General features: G+C 41.3%; 1 protein-coding gene across 4 annotated transcripts in view; it reads right to left on the bottom strand.

The window, feature by feature from the left end:
• The window catches only part of fermt2 (fermitin family member 2), a 74594-nt gene that overhangs the window by 12585 nt on the left and 40629 nt on the right, over positions 1 to 21380 (bottom strand). For 2 of the 4 annotated variants that reach the window (XM_034159355.1, XM_034159356.1), the window contains exons 4-13: positions 21111 to 21239; positions 15230 to 15262; positions 12071 to 12296; positions 11819 to 11921; positions 9115 to 9222; positions 5925 to 6059; positions 4173 to 4222; positions 1807 to 1931; positions 1568 to 1674; positions 706 to 924 (exon numbers count right to left, since the gene is read on the bottom strand). In XM_034159355.1, coding sequence (XP_034015246.1) covers positions 706 to 924; positions 1568 to 1674; positions 1807 to 1931; positions 4173 to 4222; positions 5925 to 6059; positions 9115 to 9222; positions 11819 to 11921; positions 12071 to 12296; positions 15230 to 15262; positions 21111 to 21239 — 1235 coding nt within the window. The remainder of the gene's footprint in view (positions 1 to 705; positions 925 to 1567; positions 1675 to 1806; positions 1932 to 4172; positions 4223 to 5924; positions 6060 to 9114; positions 9223 to 11818; positions 11922 to 12070; positions 12297 to 15229; positions 15263 to 21110; positions 21240 to 21380) is intronic. The other 2 variants (XM_034159357.1, XM_034159358.1) reach the window with 1 other exon arrangement.

The following is a 21380-nucleotide window of genomic DNA, read 5'->3' as shown; positions in this document are numbered from 1 at the left end:
GGCTGGATAAAAAGGAAGCAGGAGGAAAAGTGAAGGAGGGAGAGTGGAGTGAGGCTACATTCCAGTGTTGCCAGGAGGTGTCCATCTGGGAGTCAGACATCTACCCCCGACACCAACACAACCAGGTACACAACCTCACACAAAACACACATTAAACAAGACAGTACCTTTGTTGTGTCTAACGGAAACTTTTATCTTCCATATTGTTCAGATTACAGTCTGTCATTAATGACATCATACAAACCAATATACCAGACGGCAACTATTTTCAATGTAAAGATTTAGTAGCTTAATCAAATCCCGTGCAAAAAATGAAGCAACACTCCCTCTGTGCTCTGAGCTTTTCTGACCCCGTTTACACTCTTGCCCAGCCTTGTGAAACCACTGACTCCCCGTATTTATAATGTGACAGCAGTACTCATTACTTCTGCACAGCTAATGAATTTTTTTTCATGATGGCAGACAGCAGCAACTTAGACCTGTTAAACGGTTTCAAATGGCATTTTTTTATGGAGTAAGAGTGTGTGTGTGAGTGTGGTGTGGGGGGGGGGGGGGCAGACATGTGGCTGAGAAGCTTTGTCTTGATTTTTGTCAAAATAGAAATAGTGTAACACAAAGTTGCAGCAAAAAAAACAAAAACAAAACACCATTTGGGACATTTTCAAAGCTAAAAAATACAATCTAACTGTTGTTTCTGTGACTTACCTGTTTGTTCTTGTACTTTTTTAGATAACGTGGGGACACCAGGCATTCTGGGTTGATATCGGTGGTGACCGGCTCAATGAACTGTGGATCAGGATTCATGTGCTGCATCTTGAGGAAGGACAGAATGTTCTGGACCTCTAGGTTGTAGGAGCTGTCAGCCATGGTCTTGCCTTTGGACGCCAAGCGGCACGCAGCCATCCAGTGAGCGTACTGTTTCTCCTGGAGATTAAAAAAAAAAAAAAAAAAAAAAATATATATATATATATATATATATATATATATATATATATATATATATAAATCCCATGTGAAGAACCGGTGATCGAACACATATTACACAATATTTATTTAATTAATGTGATGGTACAAGGCCCCACAGTCCATTTTAAGCCCCACACCAAATTCCAGTCCTTATTACTCTCTAGTGGACCATTTCTGTCCAAAAATACATTTTTGTCCACCAAATAAACCCAAAGATAGATAGAAATAGGTTTCTAACAACTTACTCTTTATCCCAATCACTCTTTGAATCCAATTTTTGATTTGGTTCCTTAATAGAGGTTATGTTCACTGCCATTTGACGTCCTCTGTCTTGCTGTAATGAGGATCAAGTAGAAGATCCTGACCTCTATATGAAAGCTCACAGAGCTAATATAAAATCTAGCCCTTGACCAGATTTTGCATCTAAATTTAAGAAAATCTTCCTTGATCCAAGGCCTACATCTCAAACAAATTTAATTTAAAATTAGTGTCAAGCAATCACTTCTTTCTGATACATCCTGTTGACAACCAAGCAAGCTAATGACAAAGAAAACATAACCTTCTCGATGGATCAACAACAGTGCACAGCATGAAATCGTACCGTATCACACCGGAGCCAGATTTCATTCATGCCATCGGCCACAGGGATGAGCAACTTGATGTTGAATTTCTGTCCCGAGATGTTAACATCTGGAGTTACCTCACAACCTGCACACGGATGCCACAACATGGAGCAGAGAACACAAAGGCTAGGGGTCAGGCACAGTTGATGCTATTGAACAAACATGTGGGAGAATGAGAAGATTTCATGTTGATGTGTATATAGATGTGTTTGTGTACCTCTAAGATTCATTTGGTGAGTGGGTGTTCCGTGTGCCTCCTCTTTACTCTTGTAACAGGAAATTGTAATATCCTTAAAGGTGCACCAGTACTGCTTATAGCCTTTCAGCGTCAGTTTCTTGGGTCTGCAAAACATATTAAAAGGGAGAAATTAGAGTCTTCAGCTGAGGGGTGAATAAAAGTACTTTTTGGTGGCGAAGCATAAAGCTGAGTGGTTTGAGGAAAGGGAAGAAGCAGCAAGACAGCTCATTCACAAATGTGAGTCAGCAAGGTGAACAGGAAAGCAGCCAGCGCTTGATGCACACATTAATGGGAATCCATTACAGGGGAAATGCCATCATTCCCCTCATGGATTACATATTTTATGACAACCTCCTCAAAAGGTCAACCTGCTTGTCAGCAACGGCGTAGTTCCAAAAGTTAATGTGGTTCAAAATGTACTTAGTCCACAGTGTAATCACTTTCCAACGTCAGACCCAAAACTCGGCTTGCTAATGTGATTTGGCAAATGGCCAAATCTATTATAGCAATGCAACAGGCATTAGACCTCTCATTTGGGGGGGGGTCCTCAGATTAATGAGCCTTTGGACAAACAAGCACATGTTCACGTGTAGTTGTTAAATCTGGGATATAGTTTATATTTATTAGAGAGATTGATGTGTCACCATCTGGCGGACAAATAACTTTGTCCTGTAACTGTTGAGTCACCCCCCTAGCCCCCCTCAGTCTAGACGCACAAAACTCCCATATATAGTGCAGCAAATAAGTGAAAATCTTTCTAATGGTGAAACAAGCACCAAACTCGGCACAAATGCTCCTTAGACATTACTCTTTTGAAAAAGCAAATGGGCCACTTGAATTTTCCAGAGGAAATCAGGTAGGGGTCAATAAAGAATTACACAGGGGTCAAAATTTAGAAATGCTCCAACCATGTAGAAATGTTTACCATATTATTTGTCTGATCATAAAAATTCCAAAAAGGCATAGTTTGGACCATCTATGACTGAATGTTCTGGAGTTATGGGGTAAAAAATAAAAAATAAAACAAAATAAACAGCAAGAATGGTGACAAAGGGCAATTTCAATTTGTACAGGGGTCAGAAGTTAAAAGTTGCTGCAAGTTTGGTTTAAAAAAGTGATGTAAATTATTGGTTAAGCAAATAGGATTAATAAATGGAATTGTTTTGACTGTGTTGAATGTTTGGTCTCCAAAGTAAAAGGTCAAACAATGTCGACGTGCATTGGATTCTACGACATGTGACATGTTACCCTGTAACATTAATAAGAATGACATGGTGCAAACCATTTCTTATGAAAATCTGATTAACTCAACCATTAATTTGCTTCACGTTTTACCAAAATTGAAGCAAGTTTAACTTCTGACCCATGTACAAACTGAAATTGACCTGTCACCATTTTTTCTGTTTTTACCCTATAACTCCATAACATTTAGTCATAGATAGTTCAAACTATAGCTTTTTGGAATCTTTATGATCAGACAAATTAGATGATATTTAATTTTCAATATGACTGGAGCATTCTTCACTGACTTCTACTTAGCTACTGCTACCACCCTCGGATGACCATCACACATTTTTATGTAGGCCACGATATACTGTGTGGCTGGATTGTGAATGTTGCTTAGTCCCCTTAACTGGAACTGAAAACCTGCTTTGCCCATGGACTTTTTCCTTCTTTAGGGGTGTATCAGTCTGATATTTCAGATGGGTATCGATTAGATATTGGAAATGTAAAATGAATTAATAAAAAAAACAAAAAACAAATAATCAGATCCAAATTGTCTATTGCCCATCTCAGTCATGTTGTGGGCTATGCATTGTTTCTTTTAGGGGAGTAGAATATTTGTTTCAGCGTGAGTTGATGTTTTGTTAGACGTTAGCAAAGTACACCCACACAAATGTACTTAACAGATTAACTGTTTCAAGATGAAGAAAACTACATCAATATCTGTATCATATCAGACATGAAAAGGTGGCATTGTGCCATCCCCATCCTAAATTGAATATTCCCTGTGCGACATAATAGAGGAACAAGAAAAGGGACAGCAATTGACGAAAGGAGATCGCACAAAACCTTAGGAAAAATTAAGGGACTTATGGACAGATTCAGAGGATAATGGGAGACAAATTTGTCAACATGCAAAAGAAACAGAAAGCTGCCAGAAGTGCTACAAGAAGCCCATCTCCCTCCACAAGGTACAGTACAGGCATCAAACAGTATGGTTGCAGTGATGCATCTAGCTGTAACCTTTATGTGTCAGGTACATCCCCAGGCTTTAGTATTTTGAGTACTACCAAGGAGAGGGAAGGTCTTAAGATATCAGCCAGCTGTGGATATGGACTTACTTGAAGACTTTAACATAGTCAGCTAACTCAGGAATAGATGTAATATCACCCTAGAATGAAAGGAAGATAATATTATTTCAAGCTCAGAAAGCTTTAAATGTAAACAAACACAATCCACCCGGAAAGTATTGACAGCACTTCATTTTCCCTCAAAATTCTACTCACAACACCCCATAATGACAATATGAAAAGTTTTTATTTTTAATTTTTTTCAAATTTACTAAAAACAAAAAAACTAAGAAATCACATGTACATAAGTATTTGCAGCCTTTGCTCAATACTTTGTTGAGGCACATTTGACAGCAATTACAACCTCAAGTCTTATTGAATGTGATGCCACAAGCTTGGCGCACCTATCTTTGGGCAGTTTTGCCCATTCCTCTTTACAGCACCTCTCAAGCTCCATCCGGTTGGATGTGGAGCATTGGTGCACAGCCATTTTCAGATCTCTCCAGAGATGTTCAATTGGATTCAGGTCTGGGCTCTGGCTGGGCCACTCAAGGACATTCACAGAGTTGTCCTGAAGCCACTCCTTCGATATCTTGGCTGTGTGCTCTGGAGCAGGTTTTCATTGTGGAAGTTTCTGTACATTGCTGCATTCATCTTTCCCTCAATCCTGACTAGTCTCTCAGTTCCTGACAGTTCTCTCCAAAGAGGAATACTGGAGCTCTGACAGAGTGACCATCGGGTTCTTGGTCACCTCCCTGACCAAGGTCCCGCTCCCCCGATTGCTCAGTTTAGATGGGCAGCCAGCTCTGGGAAGAGTCCTGGTGGATCCGAGCATCTTCCATTTACGGATGATGGAGGCCACTGTGCTCATTGGGACCTTCAAAGCAGCAGAAATGTTTCTGTAGCCTTCCACAGATTTGTGCCTCAAGACAATCCTGTCTCGAAGGTCTACAGACAATTCCTTTGACTTCATGCTTGGTTTGTGCTCTGGCATGTACTGTCAACTGTGGGACCTTATATGCAGACAAGTGTGTGTGTGTCTTTCCAATCATGTACAACAAACTGGATTTACCTCAGGTGGACTTCAATTAAGCTGTATAAACATCTCAAGGATGATCAGTGGAAACAGGATGCACCTGAGCTCAATTTTGAGCTTCAAGCCAAAGGCTGTGTATACTTATGACGATGTGATTTCTTATTTTTTTTATTTTTAATAAATTTGCAAAAATCTCAAAACTTCTTTCACACTGTCATTATGGGGTACTGTGTGTGGAATTTGAGAGAGAGACAGAAAAAAAAAGAATTTTGGAAAAAAGCTGTAACATAACAAAATGTGGAAAAAATGAAGTGCTGTGAATACTTTCTGGATGCACAGTATGTGGTTAAACAACCAAAACAGTGACCTCAGGCTCAACTTTCAACACTTTCAATGTCACTGTTCATTTCTGCCGCTGAAGATAAGATGTTTATACAATGTGTTAAAGCTCAGTCTCCCCTGAGATTATCTACAAACATACTCTACAAGTTGGGATGAATGGAGTGAGTGACACTTTCATGAAACGCAGACTTTGTTGATTTTCTTTCTCAAACTCCAGCTTATTATCAGATACAAGCCAGATCAAGAACAGTAATACACCACTTTCAGTGAGTTCCCTTCCCACACCTTACTACTCCATTTCAATACCACAGACAAAACAGACACAATAACTTAAGGACCTGAAAAAATACCTGAATAACTGCCACCCACCTAATCCACAAACAAAACTGTTCACTGCACATGTGGATGTGACGGTGTTGTGATACCAGTGTGTTGGACGTCTTTCCTCCTTCCAAAGTGATCTCCAGGTCAGACAGGGCTGCATCCACCTCATCCACCTCCTTCTCACTGTTATTCATGTGATTGTCGGAAGACATGATTGACAGCTTGTTGATGTGGTACTACAGAGGAGAAAGAAATGCCCACTTACACCAATGAGGCAATTTTAAGCACTTCAACCATTTCTGAGTCACAAATGTGAAAACCTAAAAACATGTCAATGAGATCAACGGCAATGGGGCCATAATCATAGTGGTTGTACTAGGAGCCTGAAACTCACATGATCACAGTTCAAAATTTTTAGACGATCCAGAAACACTAAGATCACATCCATTTAAATTTCTTTTAAAGGTAGATAACTGAAGAACATCACCTAACCAAACCATAACCCACACCCCCCCGTCAACCTCCCACAAAAGGTATGGTGTTCACATAATGGTATCACTCAAGGTGAAGTCACTGATATGTTCTATGTTTTTCATGCCCATGAAACTAGGTCATCTGAGTATCAAGGTCAAACATGTCACATTGACCCACTCAGTACAGTGGCACCATACACAAGACTTTATCACTGTTTCTTTTACCAGTTACTGTGTACCCAAAGGACACCCATCATAGTAGGCCTGGGCGATATATCGATTTTATCGATTAATTCGAGTTTTTTGTTGCGGACGATTTAAAAAATAAAAAAATTGATTTTTTTTCTCCTCCTCTTGCTACGGTGCACCTTTTTGTCTCCAGGACCTTCCGTAGCTCTCCCCCATCCCCGTCCTGTTTCTTTCACACAACAACAACATGGCTAATTGTTAATGGAGCGCGAGTTTCGCCAGTGATTTAGGATTGCTGCGAAAGATGTGGAACAAGTGACTGCATGATGCAAAGTTTGTCTAAAGCCCATTGCAACAAAATGCAGCTGCATAACAAACTTATTCCAGCATCTAAAGCAGAGGCATCCAGCCGTGTGGTAGAAATGCCACACTTTATGAGGGGAACAAGAGCACAAACTCCCGCGAAAAAGCAGCTTACTCTGGTGGAATCATTCACCCAAGTGTATTTTTTTTAAACAAAAGAACAGTTGGAGCTTCAATTCCAGGAGGTAAGTAGGGGTTACTTTTGTTAAGTTTTTGATCAAATAAAAGCAAAAGCTGTTTTGAGTTATCTCTGTCATTTGTACTAAATGTTTTTTTAAGTGTGTGTGTGTGTGTGGGGGGGGGGGGGGGGGGGGGATAATCAGGAAAAATAAAAAAATCGAAAGTCAAATTTTTTTTGGAAAAAAAAAAAAAAAAAAAAAAGAGATTTTATTTTTAGGCCAAATCGCCCAGGCCTACATCATAGTGTGATGAATGGACTTTGCCGATCAAATAGACAGGCTTGCTATGTGTAACCTGCCCAAACTTAACCAGTCCAAGGGATTAACATCAGTTAAAAAAAAAAAAGAAGGGTAGATGGGGTTGGTCTTTGCTTAAAGACCTCCCTCAACAGTTTTGCTGACTTCTGGAAATGTTCCCGCTAGATGTGCTACCGGTGTGGATACCCGACAAGCCTGTCTTATAAAACTGAACCTGTGCGTGATAATAACCAAATAAATTATTTAAGACCTGCTTGTATTTCTGCTAACAAGTGCTGCTGCTATTCAGCGATAAGGGAGCGCAATGACTACCTCTGAAGTGTAGTTTATGCAGACAAACGTACAGGGGTGCCCACGTTCGGCCCTCGAGATCTACCTTCCTGACACTTTTAGTTGTCTCCCTGTTCCAACACACCTGAATCCAATGAAAGACTCGTTAGCAGGCTTTTAATGAGCCTTTCATTGGATTCAGGTGTGTTGGAGCAGGGAGACAACTAAGAGTGTCAGGAAGGTAGATCTCAAGGACCGAACTTGGGCACCCCTGAACTAGACAATCAAGAGACACTAGATACAAGGACAAGAAGAAGCAGCGGCGGTGATTCACTGAGAAATAAATGGACGGGTCTGTTCACTGCACTGGCAGAGTTTCTTTGAAGTTCAACCAACTATAAATAAATTTTTATAGGGAACATGTTAATCTGTTGCAGCAGAGTTTGTCTGTTTTTGTAATAATGGAAATGCAAATTCATCAGGATAGATCTATTACTGAAAACTTTATCATGGTTTCCTCTTAGCACGAGTTGGACACCAACCACATACTGATGACAAATGATATGTATAATGAAGACCCATCAACAAAACCAAACCCCCACCTGCATGACTGCAACCAGCATCTTTTTCAGAGTGGATTTTTTTTTGGGGGGGGATAACACACTGAAACCACTGAGTGAGGAGTAAATTGCGTTTCAGCTTTTGGGCACTGACTCAGTGTTTTTCTCCTAAGGGATAAAATTGATAATAAAAAACACTATATGGACACAAGACCCAACAAGAAGCCAGATAAGTGTCATTCTAAACAGGATACAGAAACACAGCTAACACCTCTCAGTGTCCGTGGACTTTTAATGCACAAAGGTCTGTCGCACAGCTTCTTAAAGGAGGAGGTGGTCTGGGCCCAGGCACACCATCTCATAGTCAAGATGATCTATAATTACCCCAGGGTGAGGACATGGTGGCGTCCTCAGATCTTGGCACCCACAGTTTATGAGGGTCAGAAATAGCAGAGGCAGCCCGAAGGGGCAAAGGGGGCTCACGTCTGTACACAACTTGCACACCATTCTCCTATAAAACCATATTCAACAAGTCTCTGCATGGAGAGAACTTAATGTTGGTGGACCAGTTTGCTGGGAAGGTTAAAAGGCCACCACAGCAACATCTCTAATTTTAGAAAACAGACTTCAACCATTGTTTTGTTGTTCATGATTTAAAATCAGCTTGAGATGCTTTTAAGCCTTTTACATTAATTGTAATTAATTATTCATCAGATACATTTGCTGAAACATAATGAGATACTCAGAGAAGCAGAGTGCAAATGCCACATTACAATGTTTTTGCAGCAAAATTTAAATCTGGGCTGCAAGCCCAATCAATTCATTACTTTTGTGGTTGACAAGACAAAGTGCTCAGTGCCTAATGAAAAGAAGACTGCGGGTCTTCTAATTTCAGAAGTGATGTTTATGTTGAAACAGCAGATTTAAGATCAGGTTCACACACAGACATACCAGCTTGTCTTTTCTTTTCTTTTTGGATTTTTTTTTTTTTTTTTTTACCTGTAGGGCAGCAAACATCATCATTTCCTCTTCTGTGCACTCAATCTCCTCCAGCAGAATAGCCCACTTGGCCTGTTCATAGAGCTGGTTCACCCGGATGGCATCATACTGGAAATGAGAAAGTCTCAACAGATCAACATATGTGACAGAAGAAAGGACACACTGATTGTCCTATTGTCCAGCCAACATTTTACACCCCATTATTAGAATATTTCTGTCTGTCATCATACCTGCAAAGCTTAGGGCTCTATCTTGCACCCAGCATAAAGCACCTGGTTAATCATGTTATGCCCAAAAACCACCCCTGAATAATTAAGAGAATAAAGTACAATCCCTTTACACTCTGTGCGTTTTATTGCACTCGGGTGCACACCGTGTAAACACCAAAGTGGAGTTGGACACGTCTCAATTAGGGTTGCAACAAACAATTAATCTATTGATTATTTCTTGATTAGTGAAGTGTCTTTTAGTTAATTTACCAGTAAATCAAGTTGGTCAAGTCTGGGAGCAAACGCTGGTGCTGCACCCACAACTAGAATGCCTTAACTGAGAGTGGCGACATGACAAGTCAAAAAAAAAAAAAAACAGTCACGTGACTCATGGTGCCATCTTGGGTTCAAAATAGAGTTCACTGTTAATCTGTCTGCATGTAAATCCAGCTATTTTATTCATCTATTCGCTGAAAATGCTGGGTTGCTGTGCATTTGGAGGCACAAATATACACAACAAAGGCTTCAAGATGCACAGATTCCTTTCAGATCCGAACAGAAGACAAATTTGGGAAAATAAAGTCAGCCGTGTGGGTTGGAAGTGACATCATGGTCAAAGTTTTGAGAGGTAAATTTATTGTTCAGTCCCATGTAAAGTAAAACTCACCTAAATCGTCATCGTATAAACCGGATATTCACAGACAGTGGACAAAAAAGTCCCAATGTTTTTGTATTGTTTTCCATGTAATAAACACTGTGTATATGGGATTTTGTTTACGTAGCCGGTCTGCTCTGTGTAGGCCTGATCCCATCAGATCTCAAAAGCTAAGCAGTGCAGGATCTGGTTAGTATGTGGATGGGAGACCTCTTCGGAACACCAGCGGCTGTGTGTTTCTCCAGGTGACACTGGAGCTGCGTCAGGAGGGGCATCCGGTGTAAAGCTTGTGCCAAATACCAATGCGGATCTGGCTGTGTCCACTGTGGTGACCTTGAATAACAAACGGGAGCAGCCGAATGGACAACAACAACATATGGGATTTTGTACAACGGATTTTCACTCACATCAGATAGAATGTCCCATCCGATTGCAATGTATTTCCATTAAAAACCCTGAGCAGTCTGGATGTGTACAGTAACAGAGGTACAAATTAAATAAAGTTCAGCGCTCTGACACTCGCCGATTTGAGGAATGTGGGACCGGAGTCATTTCCCTGCTTAAAAGCCCGACTGTTTATTTTTTCACACCGTGCTCAGACTCGGACCTGCAGCCTGGATGTGGACCCAATAAATCAGACACAAAAGGCTGATTTGACACTTTTCTGCTTTCATTCTTTCATATTTTAATAGTTTTTGCAGTGCACACGCTGATTACAAATGGATCAGAAAAGTCCGCAACTTTACAACAGAGTGAAAAAAGAGGAAATTGTTCAGTTTACCTTCGAATTGGAGGTGATGATTGTAGAAAGAAACGCTTGTTGAGGGTCAAATTAGTCGAGAATAAAGCATAATCCAACTGGCATAAAATTAGGCTTTAAATTCATTACATAAATCATCACAAATTGTAAATTTGATAGCTTAACTATTTTTATATTTATTTTGATAGTACCTGCACCTGGATGTGTTGCTGTACGTGGTTAAATAATTTAAAAAAATGTTGAAAACATAAAAGCTTCATTCAGTAGTTCAGCGTAGTTGGAACCAAAATGGCACCATGTTCTGAATTGATGCCACTCTCTCACTAAGGCACTCTACCCACAACACGACAGAACCGCCTTGGGTCATGGATGGCAACCACTCAGGCAGACAACCAGTTCACTCCCCACATCTCTAAAATAACCATCTATCTGCTGCAGCCAGGTGAACCATGGGTGCCACCTTGGCTTTTTCTAGCTGCTGGGGTCCTCAACACCCTAGTGCAATGTGTGCTGGTAAAGCAAGCAAAGCACCACATGGCCAAAATGTCAAAGCTGACATTCCCTCACAATGCAAGTGACACCCCTCATCTTAGTCTCTCTTAGTAAACACTCATTTGATACAAAGACATCCAGTCCTAGTCTTAGGTCAATGGTTAGCATCAAAGTCTCACAAACACACAGCAAGACAGGCAGTACCAGTTCCCTAAAAACTTGGACATTTGTTTATTAAAACACAATGATGAATAGATTACCAAAATTGTTGGTGATTCATTTATTAAGTCAAATAATAATCCTACACTTAAGTAATTGTTGCTTCTCTTGTTCTAACTCGACCTGTGTGCTGTACATCGTGACGATAGGGCCCTAACATACACAGTACAAACCTTTCAAACACGCTGAGTTCATCATTTAAAAATAATCAGACATACTGTGTGGATATTAAATAATGCTAAAGTAAGTCAAACATACTGCAGGGTTTGGTTGGAATCACACTGATGATCACTATAACAACACTGCTGTTTTCCTTCAACTGTGTTCAGCAACTACAAAAAGTTGTACTACATTGACCATTGGACATACCTTTGGGTTGAGGTCAAAGAAACTGTGGTACTTAAACCTCAGCAGTAGCACCTCATTCTCCTTTACATCTTGTTCCATCAAAGACCTGGATGAGTCCAACCACCTACACAGAGAGTAAATATGGCTACAGTGAAAATCACACCTCCTGAATTCACTACAGGGAAAATAAAAATCAATCAATCTGACAATTCCATCAGTTACACAGCTCAAAAACATCTGGTTTACTAAACTGCTACACACAGTTCACCTCACCCCTGGTTAATCTTTGCTTTATCCAACAGGGTGTGGGGCTTGTAGAGCTTCATTAGGATGTCTGGTGATGAGATTGGCTGGCTGACAGCGAGGATACCGGGGTTGCCCTCAGACAGTGGACTGTCTCCAAACCAGGCGGAGGTGGGTGACAGTGGGCTGCCGTCTCTGGAGTCGTAGGTGGGGGTCATAGTTTTACTGTACAAGCCAGGACTGGAGTAGATGCTCCCTGAAACCACAGAGTCATCATTCTTTAGTTATTGTGGACGTAAACAGGGGGTGGGGGTAATTATAGAAAAAGCAATAATGTCAACACAAATTCTAGGGCTGAACAATTAATCCACCCTCATATCAAAAAGCAAGCATACCAATAGCTATCATTTTGCAATGCGTCTTTCCCCCATAGCTAACCCATCCTAAAATGCTCTATTTGCATAATTAGGCCAGAGTGGTTAGACTGTTCACAACACACAACCTTCAGCAGAAACACCTTCTTGTATATGGACCATGTGTTCACCGTGAAGACCAATGAGTGTGACATCACTTAACAATAGGACAATCTTGGATTCAAACATGAGACTGAAGCCAGTGAAACCACGAAGGAAAACAAAACCGTAATGGCGTAAAGCAATCTGCAACCTCACCACCATATGACACCAAATCCTACACACTGCCGCATTAAGTGCCAAAATGTTGGGTTTTGTGAGATACAGTGGACAACCAGTGTACTTCCTATTTTGAGCCATGTTTTAACATTCACAATGACCACAACATAAACTAGACCAACAGGACTATCAAGCTGCATATTAAGCCTGTTGCTAGTCACCAGGAAATTCTGCAGACCCACTGACTGACTGACATTGATTGACTCCATTAATCCGATGCTTATCCTGCTGATCACAGGCAAGACTGCATTTGAATGATATGGACTCTCATATCATCCAACCCTAATTAATACCTCAGTTGTCTAATGACACACTGTGCTCCAATGAAATTTCCCTTCACAGAAGGGTGGGTCTAGTGCACGCACACCAATGCAATCAAAGGCCACACTGGCGTAAAAAGGAGGTTAACACTTTTCAAAAAAAAAAAAAGGACACACAGCTGTAGCTTAGCCAGGCCAGCTAGCGGTCAATGACACCACGTTACGATAAGCTGACACTCTGCAAATGAGCGGTTTTGAGGTCCTCCTGCCGATGGCTGGGCTGGATTGTTGTGAATCAGCATGCAGATGATGCACAACATGATCAGGGTCGCCCTTTTAAACAACCAAAAAAAAAAATGCAGGGATGTGAAGCACACAACAACCAACTGCACAGCGTCCCATAGAGAGGGAACAAGAAAGAAATGAGAGGGGGGGACACAAGGATTTTAACAGCATGTTAAAATAAATTAACATTTAAACCTACACTTAATTAGATGCCATGGTCACTTTTTGTTACCTCCGCCAAGGAGGTTGTGTTTTCGGTCGCGTTTGTTTGTTTGTCTGTCTGTCTGTCAGCAGGATAACTCAAAAATGTTTTGAACGGATTTTGATGAAATTTTGTGGAGTGGTTGGAAATGACAAGAGGAACAAGTGATTAAATTTTAGTGGTGATCCGGATCACGATCCGGATCCTGATGCTAACGCATTAGCATGTCTATGGCATTTTCAATGTTAAAACTTAGCATTAAGCAGTTGCAGCTGTCATCACGTTCGGGTGCATTTGTTTTCAAATTGTAATATTTCTTAAATTTATTTTTGTTTATATATTAATAATCTAATGATTATTATATACAATTTTAGAGAAAGAGACAAAAAGAAATAAATCACTGTGCCAAGGAGGGAATCTCTTTAGGGTCAGTGACCCTATGGCGTTGTTTAGAGAAGTGTTTCATAAATGTTAAAAAATTCATATATTTGCAGTTTAGCAGAATAATAAATTGAATTTTGTCTCTTATTTGTTTTTGTCTATAAGCACATGCAACATCAATATCAGTGCTCAGATGACAGTAGCTTCTGGGAAAGGTGCAAGTTGCAATAAACTGTAATGCCAAGCGCTAAGGATACATGCTATCCAGTCACAGCAGATGAAACTTTTTTTTTTTACTACTGAGCAAACATCGTTAGACTTTTTTAGGTTCAATGATTCCACAGCGTGTAGATGTTATGGCGTCAGTGACCCCATGGCCTTGGCAGAGGTTTGCACTCTCTGAGTGCTTCTAATTTTATATTTTATTTTCTCCCTTTAATTCTTTCACTGGTGTGGATTTGGCAGCAAACGAAAAGCTCGTGGGGTATTTTGGACCTGCTACTCTCCCTTCCCTCTCTCAAGCCAAAGTACCAACTCTTTCTTTCTTTTCTTCAAGAAGCAACATCAGCTCAACCGTTAAATCTAATTTGAAACCAGGAAGTGAGCTTGGTTTGTGTTTATTTGCGTGCATGTGACCATGTTTGTTCGTGGAGGTCATGAGAATGGGGTGAGAGCTATGGCCGACCGTCCCATGTGGGGGGAAGGGTGTTACTTTAGTTGTTTCAAGGTTTTCCGCTAATGCAGAGTTCACCGGGTCAGGAAGAGTACTCCCACTGGGTCTCAGGAGGAATCCCAAATATCCAGAGGGACTATAAGATAAAAGCTAGCAGCCCATTTCAAAACATAAGCAGCTCCTCCATCCTGTTTACTGACTCTGCAGTATAGGCAAGAAGTCACAAAGAATGTTTGCCTCCCTAATGCTCCCACATAGGGGAGGAAGCCGGACCTCCAAAAGCTGTCAAGATGAGATACAAATAAAAATTTTCTTAATTATATAACTTATTTCATGTCTTCAGTGACAGCAGTGGTTCAGGTATAAACCAATAGTCAATAAAATTACGCCACTGATTTGGCTAAACGTCCATGTGTCCCATGCAAGACTTTAGATGGGGAAACGGGACCAGCTAGGCACAGCCATCTGCCTGGAAGAAAGCATGCACTTTGAGCCAGATTTCAATGGGGGGCAATGTCTTTTTCATGTGGCCACCCGAATCAGCTGACGTCCTTACACAAAGGGAGTCAGGGGGCTCAGCTGCAAGTCCCTAAGTTACAGAGGTCATATGATCCAACCAATCCAGCTGTGAGCGCCAGGCAAAATACAACGGCGAGGAAGCAGCGTTAAAGAGACAGAAGGAAGAGGAAAGCTTACCTTTGACAGGTCCGATGTATATTATCTCAGAGGCTAGGATGAAAAGAGGAAAAAGTAAGAGAAAGAAAGACAGGAAAGCAGAGAGGAAACTCATGCAATTACAACAAACATGAATAGGACAGATTTAAGACACTGGAATTTCTTTTAAGGACAGAATGAAACAGAAAAGAAGGTAGAGACATAAAGGAACGAGGACGTTTCCATTGGCACCGCTAGCTGCCAAGTTCGTAACAGATGACTCAGTTTACCCTCTCTGCAGAGAGAGAGCGAGATCACCCTGGTGGAACCGTAGTCACCAACACAAACTAACTGATTGAAAACGCAGACAAGGCGTTGGTCAATGTGACCCAACTCTGCAGATACAAACTACAGGTCAAATATAACAGTACAGGCTATCTGAGGTCACACGCCCTTCTCGCCTGTGTCCTCAAACAACCATTTTAGGACATGCCACACCTTTCTGGACTGAAGAATACAGCATCATAGCTTTTAGCCTTTTTCCACAATTTTGCATCTGAGCAAAGCAGGAGTGCCTGGTGTAAGAACGCTGAGTGCCCTCTATTCATTTGCTTGAATAGCTCAATATCACCAGGAAAAGCCTGTTAGGAGCTGACAAATTTTTCACAGAGCTGACGTTACATCATAGTATAACTAGTGTTGGGATTTATTGCTCCAGCCGACTCAAGCAATAAATCGAGCAATGAATTCATGTACGGTGGACAATCTGACAGTTCGGACGTCATCCTGCTGCAGTGTGAGTCAGGCGTGTCTTATGTGGCCATTTATGAATGTCATTTTTTTCACCTTGTGCATTTAACTTGAACTTTTTTGTCCGCGTCTGTGGGCACGCGGTGTGCACATTTCTGTCTACAGGAGGAGTAAAGGAGGTGGCGAGGTATTACATTTTTCCTGCAGGTGAGTTTATCTGTGTCTATCTGTGCACATGTGCTAATAATTAGTGGCCGATGAATTTTTATTGCCAATTATCCCTCTCGCTTGGCGAGTTAGCAGGTGCATTTCCGGAAAAAAATCTTACTCTGCATGTCTCTGTGTGTGACGTACATTTCAGGAAAACCTGAACCATCATGATGGCCGACAGAGTGACATGAACACTGCTTCGTCCGATAACAAAGCTTCTGAGCTTTCATTCAAAAGTGATGGCTCGGATTAACATATGATGTACAGAAAGGAGATGACACACTTCACCACAAAACTCTTAATTTTTTGAGAGTCTGTTGAATTTTGGATCCTAACGTGTGCTGACTATCTGCATCGTAGGACTCTATTTTACTGCTGCCGCAAACGCGCCCGTGGAATGTCCCCATGTCGCTGTTTTTACAGGCTGCCTGAACATGCTGATTATTTCTTGCATTTGAAAACATCAGAATATGTTACTTTCAGGAGATCATGGACTTTCTATCTAATGTGCCAGAATCATGAGAGAACTCTGTGGGGAGCTGACGGCAGAGCTGCCGTCGGACACTGTTCTCCGGCTGGCAAATGCACACCATCCATGCGTAATGACTTCTTTGATGTTGTAGACTTTACATATTTAATTTTGAAAATCATTCTACAAGTGGACGAGTGTCCTGTTCAGTTTTCTTCCTTTTGTATTTTTTTCTCATCAGTGGAGCTGGTAAGCTTTGTTAACTTTATTTTACTTTGAGAGCATCTGTTGGATTTTGGATCTCGATGTGTGTGGAGTCTGCTGTCTGAACTGGAGCAGCATGCTGTTTTCACCCCCTAATGCTGCATTCACACCAGACACCACGTGAGCGACGGCGGCAACAGGTTGGCATGTAATGCTTATGGAAGGACGCGTTGTGGCAACACAAAAGTCCAAGCCACACAATGCAACATGGACACGAATAAAGCGACGTGAATAAAGCGATTTTTAGTGATTGGTGCATTTGTGGCGTGATATCACGTTGCATCGCGTCATCCTCTTCCCCAAGTTGAAAAATCTGAACTTTTTCGTTTTGTCGCTCCGCGATGACCAATCAGGGACGGGATATGTAGTGATGTGAAGATGTCTGGAATTTATACTTGATGTGGACATGTCCTGTCTCCGGCAGCCAGCCTGTGAACAGGACTTATGTCCCTTTTGTCCTTTATTTCACAATTATGACAGAATTTGAGGGGAGAGTGAGCAGCAGCACTGCAGCCAGTTTCCTGTTTTTTTTCCACGTGCGCGTGTGAACGAATTGTCCACGAAGATAATTTTATTAACTACACAATTATGACAGAGTTGGAGGAGAGAGCGAGGAACTGCAGCGGCAGCCAGTTTTTTTTTTTTTTTTTAATTGTTCACATGTGTGCGTGTGAATGGGAGAGGAGGTCCTCAAACTGGGTCCTGGAGAGGCGGAAGTACCGCTAAAAGTGGCCCTCATCCAGATGCATCTCCTGCAGCAAATAATGAAACTCCCCAAATTGGGAACATCTCATGAGGATGTTGTGAACCCAGGGACGGTGCCTCTGGCGACATTTGTCAGCTTTCCACAACAAATGGAGCACAGCAACTCGCTCCGTGTGATCATGGACCGCCATGTTGACTTGACGGCGAGTGGAATGGAAGCTCCTCCTATGTGATGACGCATTGGGGTGAATTTTCGCAGCAAAAGCAGAGGGACACACCGGGCGATGGTGGCACATTCATCGCCAGGCGAGGGACGCGAATTTGTGGCGTCGCGTGGCGTCTGGTGTGAACGCGGCATAATAGCTACCGACATGCAAGTGGAACTCTCTGCTATTTTACAGGCTGCCTGATCACACAGATTTATTTCTTAGACTTTTCACAGCTATATTGATGATAACATAAGTGTACTATATATTCTGTACTGTAAATTATGGCACTATAAAATTAAATTCACATTACCACCAACATTTTATTTACTTTATTATTATTTATTTGGCAGGGGTGGTGGCCAATGGTTCAAGTGTGCTTGTTTCCAGTGTGAAAGAGTCCCGGTTCAAACCCCAGTCCTACTCATTCTCAAATATGAAGTTGCATCAGGAAGGGCACCCAGTGTAAAACGTGCCAAATCAACATGCAGATCCATCTTGGATCTGCTGTAGCTACCCCGAAACAAGGGAGAAGCCAAGAGGACTTTCTTATTTATTTATTTAATTATGTTTTACACACAATACACCAACACAGAATGCTCTTTGTTCATTTAAATTATTCAAAAGAAATTTTTCTGAGAACCAAAGACATTCTGTCCTCATAGAAGTGATTTCTTGTGCCAATGAAGCTCACATAATTCTCCTCTGATTCCTTCGCTCCATTCCAAGAAAGCTTGTGATTCCTGATCAGGAGAAATGAGCTAACAGGCTTCACAAGAGATGGAATAACGTCTTGTAGCTTAGCCATGAAAAACATACTGTAGTCTAGGAGTACGGCATGTACTGTGACAGGCAGTAAGGCGAGTGTGTGTGTGTGTGTAAGACAGCAAACAAATTCTGCACATTCCCCTTCATACTTCTTTTCACTCTGCTGTCTATTAATATAACCGCAACCCACCATCTTAACCAGAGACATTGCCCTACCAAAAAAAAAAAAAAAAAATCATCTGAATGATGCAACTATGGGTGTGATGGTTATGTGCCACTTGGCATGAACACCAACAATAACAGAAATCTCAATAGTGTGTATGATCTCACTTCCACCACATGATGTCATATCATCACATCATGTAATCTGCTGGTAGAGTAAAAGTGAACCATGTGTGCACAATTCCAGATTGCTTTTGCCCCCCAACCGCTGGGTTGGACAAGATGTAAATTTGAGATTTCGCCTGCTCAGATAAAAGTATATGAACAATAAAGCACAACTCCAGAGCCAGTCAGCACATCAGGACAGCAGAGACTTAAACGTACAAAGAGTCTCATTCACCTTGTCTTAGAGCATTAGCAGTTCTGGCAGTGCCGACTCTGTGACAGCAGTACAGGCTGTTTTGTTCCGCTTCTCACATGGCCGTGGGTCTCCCCTCACTGGGAGGAGGGTTAGCATAGCTGCAGTCGTGTAGCCTGGTTTGGGTTTAAAATGGCAGCGTGACCAACTATGTGTGGAATCTCAATCATTCTTCGTCCTCCCTGCCAAGGAATCGGTAGCCCGGCCTGAGGATCCCACACTGGCCTCAAACTCACACAATCATATTTGGTCACTGGAAGCAGCAATATGAAGCTATTCTAGTGGTTCTAAAACCACAACTGTCATCAGACACAAAAGAATACTGAAGATGCTCCATGTGAGCCAGAGGAACCTGCACTTCAACCTGCTGCAAGAGGGAAACTTTAGTACACTTTAAAAAGAAATAGTTGAAAAAGATCTCCTGCTGATCCACAATAGATCTCTGAAGAAAGAAAAATGAGAATTAATTTAGATGTTGTAATAATGCACCAAATATGCATAAAAGAAAAAAAAAAACCTCATGTTTCCCCTGTATTAGTACAGGCCAGGCTACAAGTGTATATATATATATATATATATATATATATATATATATATATATTAGGGGTGTTGGGGGGGAAAAAAAAAAAAAAAAAAATCGATTCATGTCCGAATTGCGATTTTTAAAAAGCATTTTTAAAAAACATTTTCTTGCTTACTAGCTGCGTGTACTGTTTGTCAGGCAACGGCTTGCGTACTACAGCATCCCTCCAAGGGGAGGGTCCGCGTGCTTTAAACATTCGTGAGCTGCAGCTTAGCATGGCGGACGAAGAGCTAATTCACCCAGCACCGTCTTTGCTGAAGATAAATGTTTGGGCACATTTTGGATTTTATTATTTGCTGCATAAGAAGGAGCTTGACATGACTTATGCAGTGTGCAAAATTTGCAAAATGAAAGTCAAGTACTTCGGAAACACTTTAAATCCGCAATCCCACATGCTACGGCATCACCCGGAGCTAAAAGAAGTGGAGCAGACCAGCGCTTCCCTAAACTGCCAGCCAACTCTGAACGAGCAAAGCAGATAAGTAAATTTACATCTAGAATCACTTGATTAACCCTGTAAAGCTGCATTTTCTTAAACAAACATTTTTTAAAGTAATATAACTATTTCTCAGAGCTCTTTGAATCGAAAATCGATTCTGAATCAAATCGTCACCCCAAGAATCGGAATCGAACTGAATCGTGAGTTGTTGTAAGATTCAAATCCCTAACATATGTGTGTGTGTGTGTGTGTCTGTGTGTGTACGTACACAAAAACAAAATGCCGAGAAAATAGCAGCAAATAAATGGTAAATGAACTGCATTTATATAGCGCTTTTTCATTTGCATCAGATGCTCAAAGCGCTTTACACTTATGCCTCACATTCACAAACACACTTCCACACTGATGCCAGGGTGCTGCCATACAAGGTGCTCGCTATACACCGGAAACAACTTGGGGATTAAAGACCTTGCCCAAGGGTCCACTGTGATTTTCCGGTCAGGCTGGGTTTTGAACAGAGGATCCTCTGGTCTGAAGCCCAACGCTTAGCCACTAGACCATTACCTCCCCAAATATAGAATAGAATAGAATAGAATGCTTTTTATTGTCATTATACACAAGGTACAATGAAATTCAAATATCCATTAATTTGGAAGTCAGTCATTTTGCTGCATCATCACCATTTGCTCACTGCTTTTGCATTATTTTGAGCACATCAACCTCCATCCAGGCTGTGTTTTTTCAGTGCGTAATACCACTGCACCCCCCCACCCCACAAAAAATTATAGGGGGAATGTGGTTAAACCATCAAAATAATTCAAGAGTTGTTCAATCAGTCACTCACATTCCACCACAAAATTCAAATGTTTGGATTTAATAATTAAGCAGAAAGCTGCTTCATTAAGAATTTCTCAATCTCCATACAGAGATGAAAAATCCATCAGCTCACCTGATCCAGGAGTTAATAACGGACCCTCCAACTCCAGATCCTCTTCTTCAGACTCCTCCAATTTTTTCTTCTTCTTCTTGGAATCACGAGGTTTACGCAGTAGAGACAACTCCTCTGGGTGGCGGATATCTGGCGAAATGCACAGAGTGCCAGAGGGGGTTAATCTGATGCCACATAAACTGATCTGCAACATGAGGTGTGTGGTGATTTATGCCACAAAATCCATTACCCCCCACACCCCCACCCCCACAAACCCATTATCAGACTAGA

Source organism: Thalassophryne amazonica, chromosome 19 (genome assembly GCF_902500255.1).
Source record: "Thalassophryne amazonica chromosome 19, fThaAma1.1, whole genome shotgun sequence".
NCBI lineage: Eukaryota > Metazoa > Chordata > Actinopteri > Batrachoidiformes > Batrachoididae > Thalassophryne > Thalassophryne amazonica.
Note: the sequence above shows the minus strand (reverse complement) of the source record. Positions and strands in the feature narration are given on the sequence as shown.